Source organism: Pavona decussata, unplaced genomic scaffold, assembly GCF_977016875.1.
Source record: "Pavona decussata unplaced genomic scaffold, jaPavDecu1.1 SCAFFOLD_3005, whole genome shotgun sequence".
Lineage (NCBI taxonomy): Eukaryota > Metazoa > Cnidaria > Anthozoa > Scleractinia > Agariciidae > Pavona > Pavona decussata.
The window spans coordinates 15001-22014 of NW_028146318.1; the positions used below are offsets into that span (position 1 = coordinate 15001).

General features: G+C 39.7%; 1 protein-coding gene and 1 pseudogene across 1 annotated transcript; both read right to left on the reverse strand.

Annotated features, from left to right (window-relative positions):
- LOC146446893 (small subunit ribosomal RNA) overlaps positions 1 to 1101 on the reverse strand; it is a 1243-nt pseudogene extending 142 nt beyond the window's left edge.
- Positions 1102 to 1689: 588 nt separating this feature from the next.
- LOC146446894 (heat shock 70 kDa protein 12A-like) lies at positions 1690 to 7008 on the reverse strand. The gene is made up of 2 exons (XM_085102842.1): positions 6378 to 7008; positions 1690 to 5370 (listed from the first exon to the last, which is right to left on the reverse strand). The coding sequence occupies exons 1-2, from the start codon at positions 6466 to 6468 to the stop codon at positions 4283 to 4285; spliced, it is 1179 nt and encodes a 392-aa protein (XP_084958968.1). The 5' UTR covers positions 6469 to 7008; the 3' UTR covers positions 1690 to 4282.
- Between the last annotated feature and the right edge of the window lie 6 nt (positions 7009 to 7014).

Consider the following 7014-nt stretch of genomic DNA (forward strand, 5'->3'; position numbering starts at 1 on the left):
TCAATCGGTAGTAGCGACGGGCGGTGTGTACAAAGGGCAGGGACGTAATCAACGCGAGCTGATGACTCGCGCTTACTAGGAATTCCTCGTTCAAGATCAATAATTGCAATGATCTATCCCCAGCACGACGATGTTTAGAAGATTACCCACACCTCTCGGTGAAGGAGATACTCTTTGACATCGTCAGTGTAGCGCGCGTGCGGCCCAGAACATCTAAGGGCATCACAGACCTGTTATTGCCTTCCTGACTTTGGTTGCATACCAACAGTCCCTCTAAGAAGTTAACCGCGAATCGGGATTCGCGTAACTATTTAGCAGGTTAAGGTCTCGTTCGTTAACGGAATTAACCAGACAAATCACTCCACCAACTAAGAACGGCCATGCACCACCACCCATAGAATCAAGAAAGAGCTCTCAATCTGTCAATCCTCACTATGTCTGGACCTGGTGAGTTTCCCCGTGTTGAGTCAAATTAAGCCGCAGGCTCCACTCCTGGTGGTGCCCTTCCGTCAATTCCTTTAAGTTTCAGCTTTGCAACCATACTTCCCCCGGAACCCAAAAACTTTGGTTTCCCATAAGGTGCCAAAGGGGTCATCCAATAACACCCTCTGATCCCTAGTTGGCATCGTTTATGGTTAGAACTAGGACGGTATCTGATCGTCTTCGATCCTCTAACTTTCGTTCTTGATTAATGAAAACACTCTTGGCAAATGCTTTCGCAGTAGTTCGTCTTTCGTAAATCCAAGAATTTCACCTCTGACAACGAAATACGAATGCCCCCAATTGTCTCTCTTAATCATTACTTCGGTTCCAGAAACCAACAAAATAGAACCAAAGTCCTATTCCATTATTCCATGCTTACGTACAATCGGCTGAGATAAATGTCCACAAGGTGGTGTCAGTGTAAATGAAGCAGTGTCTAAGAAAAACAGCAACTTAAATTCTGCAGAAGCTTTTTCCGGTAATTGGAACCCTGAAATAGCGCCCAAGAATCAACCAGAAAAAGACAAATCTTAGTTCCAAGAAGAATACTGCTGGCGAATATTAAATTAGTTTAAGAGAATTGCAAGCCTTGTACTTTCTATATCACTTTCAGGAATAAAACTGGAAAAAAACACTCGATATCTGGAACCTTAATTGGATCAGTGGATTCTTAGATCTCTGCTTGGATAAGATTTTTTTACCGTTCTTTTAGTGCCTTTGTCCATATTTTTCACGACGTCTAATAAATTTTACATATAAGGAAAGATAAGATAAGAGAAGATAAGAGAAGATAAGAGAAGATAAGAGAAGATAAGAGAAGATCTTTTTACAGATGGCCTATGTCGCATAATGTGGTTTTCAGTAGGGCACTGCATAAAAAAAAAAAAATATTAAAAATGGATGAACTAAGAAAGTGTCTCACTTAGGAAAAATTTATTGAGATTTGAAATTTTTAACTAATGAAATTTTAAAAGCAGCAAAAGGTAAACATCTCATGTCCTCTGGAAAGAAATTTCAGTTTTTCGATGCACTTAATTAAAGGATCTGAGTAGTCCCCAGTTCGTATTTGATCTAATAGATCTGATAGTTTCCTTGGAGTGGATGTTATGGCTGTGATAGTCTAAGCCTCGCGTAATTATACTATTTCTTTCACTGTCATTAATCTGGTTGATAGATTCATCCAGTTCAGATCTAGAAGTGCTCGAGTTGAAGAAGAATGCGGCCCTTTATCCAGAGCGTAGCTTGGCTGTTTTATTCTGAAGAACTTGGATAGAATCCATTACAACTTTGTTATTTTTGTCACCCCATACGATACTTACGTATTCAAGAATAGGAATGACCATTGTAGACACATAGATCTTCCTTGCAAAAACTGGGAGAAAATGCTTGATTCGTTTTAAGACACCTAGTGTCTTTGCTATTGTACTTTGCATTGGTTCAATGTGGTCATGCCAATTAAGATACTGGTTTATGGTCACTCCAAGAAACCTGAATTTGGTAACGTTCTCCAATTGATCATTATTAGCTACAAGAGCTATGTGATTAAATTGACTTAGCTTGTTACGTCCTCCAATTATCATAAACTTCGACCTGCACCTGGTAACGTTAACTCATGTAACCAAGATGTCATCGCTGCCAAGTCTGCAATGAGCTTTGATTGCAAATTGGTTGGCGAATTCTCATGACAATAAAATGCCATGTTATCAGCAAACATAGTCATCTTTGAGTGTTGCAGCTCAGATTGAATGGCATTTAGATACACAAAAATAACAATCGCCCCATAATGCTGCCCTGTGGTACTCCAATGGTAATTTTTGCTGCGGGAGACAGTACATTAGCACACGTCGTTTCTTTGACTCGACCAGAGAGATATGAGCGGAACCATTCCAGGCTTTTCCCTGCCACTTCTAAAAATTTAAGTTTGTTGATGAGGAGCAGATGATCAACGGTGTCAAACGCCTTGCGAACGTCCAGGAACACTTCCCCGGTCAGGCATTCTTTGTTTATATTTACATTTATTTATTTATATTTATTTATTTATACAGGAAGTCTGGCTTAGCATAGCTAGTTTAAACAGAGTCATTATTAAATAGGAAATGAACAAATAACAGAAAATCAATACAAAATAGCACACTAATAAAATACATAGAGACGTACTATTATTAACGGGATTCCGTACAGAAGCGCTTGAAGTGGCGTTGCGCCAGGGATTTGAACATACGAAAGTGAGTTGCTGATCTAATATTACGCGGCAAAGAATTGTAAGCACGCGCACCATTAATCTTGAAGCTTCCCTGGTACTTGGTTGTTTTAGCTTGGGGCAGTCGTCACTGATCACGATGCCTGGTGTAATAGGCGTGGATTTGGTGAGCATGCTTAAATTCCGTCAGCAGGTATGCAGGCGCCATTCCGTGGATACATTTATAGACGAGGACACATTTAAGGTAGTCTCGGCGTGCTTGCAGATTGGGCCAACTGAATACGGTGAGCAGTTCGTCGGACCCAACAGAACGGCTCTCGATTATACATGCAGCACAGCGATTAAGCTTATCTAAGTATGATTTACTACCCAGGCCACAGCTATCCGAGACGACCGCGCAATAGTCGAACAAGGACAGTACCATCGTGTTATATAATGTACGACATGAGGATTTTGGTAATACCTTTCGAGCACGGCGCAATATGGCTAATCTAGAAGAGATCTTTTTCCCCATAGAGCTGATATGCTCTTTCCAAGACAACGTTTGATCCATAAGGACACCAAGGTATTTAAAAGTATCCACCCTTCCTAAACCGGTGTTGTCTGCCGTGACCGAGAAACTGTCAACTGTGTAAAGCCGCTGGTGGATGCTATTAGCATTATTTTAGTTTTAGAAACATTAAGCATCAAGAAGTTGGAACGGAACCGACTAATACTTTCTATGATTTGATCTGTGAAGGCGACTAAGGCAGTGGAAGTTGAACGCTTCAGTTGGAAGCCAAACTGTGATTGTGATAATAGTCTGGTTTTTTTTTTCTTTTTTTTCCAAAAAGGAACTCAACTGAAATGGGGCGATGACATCTGAAGCAGACAAACTGAAAATTGCTTAAGTAATTGCCGTCCATAACTGAGCGGAGGATCCTTGTCTTTTTGTGAATTACAGACCTATTCTTTAATACCCAATTTTTCAATCTTTTTTCGAAAACGTTACACGTACAATAGACTAACTGAATTTGCTGAAACATATGAAATATTGTATTGCTGTCAGTTTGGGTTTAGGAAAAATTACTCTACGTCACTTGCCTTAAATTAATATATCTCATTAACAAAATTTCTTCTGCATTCGATCGATAGTAGATCACTGCAGGTGTGCTCTTAGTCTCCAAAGCATTTGGCACTATTGATCATGAAATCCTATTCGCTAGGTTGGAACATAATCATGGTATTCGTGAAGTGACTCTGAAGTGGATTAAAAACTGCTTTTCTTTGCGCCAACAATTTTAACAGTTTTAACAAATAAAATGTTGGAGTTTTTATTTCTAAAATCATGAATTGGACTAGCCGCACCTACGCAGCACCAGATCTTCTATTTATTAATGACAGCCGAAGTGGCCTCTTTTATAAGCCTGGTGGTTTCTTGAGGTTTCCTCGCCATGTAATTTGAATGTTTTCTTCTTTTACTAACTAAGGCAAATAGATGATGATGATGATGATGATGATGATGATGATGATGATGATGATGATGATGATGATAATGATGATGACCAGCATTTTATAGACCGCGTTATACTGTTCAATAAAATAAATGTCTGTCTTTCTTCAGAAAAGAGACTTTATATGCATGTTTAGTGTTTTTTTGTTCAAAAAATCAATGGTAGTTTGCTTGACGTTCCCGCTTGAAACATCCAGTGCTGTGGCGGTTATTTCTGTTCGACCGAAATACATGCTTACTTCAATTTTCCTATCTTTACCTCTCCACGTCTCTGGTGACTTCACTGTAACGCTCCCAAGCATCGTCACACCAGGGTCTGTAGTAAACTGGGAATCAGGATTGCCGGCAGAATAAAAGTCATAAGTAAAATTTTCAGTGTCTGCGCGAAGAGGTTTGTACATTTTTGTTACTTTCTCCCCAACTCGTACTGAGGCGTTTTCTTTGACAAAGAATGTGAGCATACCGTTGCATTTTGCAACCCCATCCACCAAAACTTTCTTTTCTTCAGGGTGCACACCTTCGAGAAAGGCCCTACAGCATCCTGTACCGTAAGTTGTGGACACAACTCTTTCGGAAATCTTCGCCGGTGTCTTTCCAAACAATGCAGCTCCCTGAACAACCGCTTCACTGGCATGGTTGGGAATGAGCACTTTGACCCTCTTGGAAAAGGCGCTTTTAATTTCCTCTTGTAAAAGAGCAGAGTCAGCGAACCCACCGACAAGGAGCATTGTTTGAACTTTTGAGAACTTTGGATCTTTCATCAGGCCCTTCAAATGGTCCACGATTTGTTGCAGTGTAGGACGAAACAAATTCCTCATCATCTCTGGGCCGAGAGCGAGATATTCGTTGTTTTTTATCTTAACCTGGCTGCTTTTATACCGTGCAAAGATTGGACTCTGGGTCTCGTTCACCATAGACCCAAAACTTCGTGGCACCCGGAGATTTGTCGTCGCATCTCTGTCTACGATCCTTTTTCCCCGTTTCTTAGCTTCAAACTCGTTGATCAGAGACATCCAATCTGAAGGAAATTTCTGTCCGTAATTTCGAATAATTTTCTCTCCAACCAATTCGTCCAGAAGGTTTTCAAACTGTTCATTTACTTTAGTCCCACCATGAGGACCCCCTGTAACCTTGTGTATTTCTTTAATGGTACCATCATCCTGTATCGCGTGCACAGTGACGTCGAGTGTTCCTCCTGGATAGAAACAAACATTTTAAAAATGCTGCAGGCACCTAGTTATATCCATGAACAGAAGAATGACCTCTATTTTCAGTCTGGTTATACGCATCGAGGCTACAATACAATACAAATGCTGAGAGTATACCAACCTTTTTTTTAATTGCTTCGAAATTTGGAACCAAAGTTGGTGGACAAGAAGCATCTATTAATGAATCTTTCAAAATAACAGTATTTCATTTTCCTATTATGTATGCATGATAAAAGTCCCGAATTAAGCCATATGCAATAATTATTGGCCTAAAATGTTGCACGGCCTTCACTCAAAACAAACCAAAAACAGCCTTAAGTTCATATATTACACTGTAAACCATGCAACGTTGACCGTTCACCATTGACCATTTTCTGTGCGCTGGAAAATCTTCCACTTTAACGTAAGAATTCAGTGATGAAGACAACCAGAAAGAGATTACAAAATATGCAAAAAGCTTCGCTTCCTTTGTTTCAGATGGGGAATATTAATTCCCAAGTCAACCGCTCAAAGAACTGAGTGCAATGTAATACTTGCGTGAACAGTCAACGTTATACGGTCTACAGTGTAATATATAAAACTGTTGGTTTTGAGTGAAGACCGTGCAACGTTTTAGGCCAATAATTAACGCCTTAATTCGCACAGTTCTGATGCATACATGTTTTTTGTATTCTTTTCATACGTACTGAAGCATTTTATGCCGATAACTAATGGCTTAACTACCTGTTAGTTAAATATAAAGGTACAGACATGGTTAGTGCCTTAAAATCTCACGTATATAGACTAAGCTAGTGACATATTACGCTGTTATCTAATCTCCGCACAAGTTGCAATGGAGGAATCATTCTATAGCTTGTACCATCTTGAGCGCCTTGAGTACCTTGGGCGAGGCTATTAACTTAAAGCAAGAGCAATTTTTATTAAAAGAAATTTTTCTCATTGTTGCAATGATTATTAATTAGTCATCTAGATTACAAAATGAATGAAAATCTACCTCCAATGTCAGCTACCATATAGTGAGTGTTGGGTTGTGACAGCAATCCGTCTACAGGACTAGCACCAGTCTCTGACTGAAAATCACTCATATTTTTCTCCAAACAGGAAATTGCAGCAGCTTCGGGCTCAAGAGCAATCAATATCTGCTCGGGGTTTTCCCAAGACCCCAACCCAGCCTACGAAAGGAATAGAATGGTAGAAGCTTAAGAGAACTTCTAGCGACTGTATTAATTTTGATGCCGATGATGATGAGGATGAGGATGATGATGGTTATTTCAATTAAACGTTTTGATTAGATCCAAACTTTTGCGCAACCACGCAGTAATAATGATGATGATGAAGATGATGATGATGATGATGATGATGATGATGATGATGATGATGATGAGGATAATGGTGTTTATTTCAATTAAACGCTTTTATTACATCCAAACTTTTTGCGCAGCCACGCAGCCAAAATAGCTTCAACGCACAAAGACAAAAACGGTGAAATGCTTCACGCATCCTAATGACACCAATGGTGGTGACAGAAAGGCCTTCATCACTAAGTGCTAAATAATATGGCTGTCACTGTGCCTTAGGTGTTGTTTGATCCTGTGTCATTAAATACACTTTAAAGGCATATTTTTCAACCT

Excerpts from the sequence above, each read along its gene's own strand:
- LOC146446894 (XM_085102842.1), bottom strand. The coding sequence starts at position 6,468 with ATGAGTGATTTTCAGTCAGAGACTGGTGCTAGTCCTGTAGACGGATTG. Across the intron at positions 5,371-6,377 it reads TATGGTAGCTGACATTGGAG|GAGGAACACTCGACGTCACT; the intron begins GTAGATTTTCAT and ends GTTTCTATCCAG.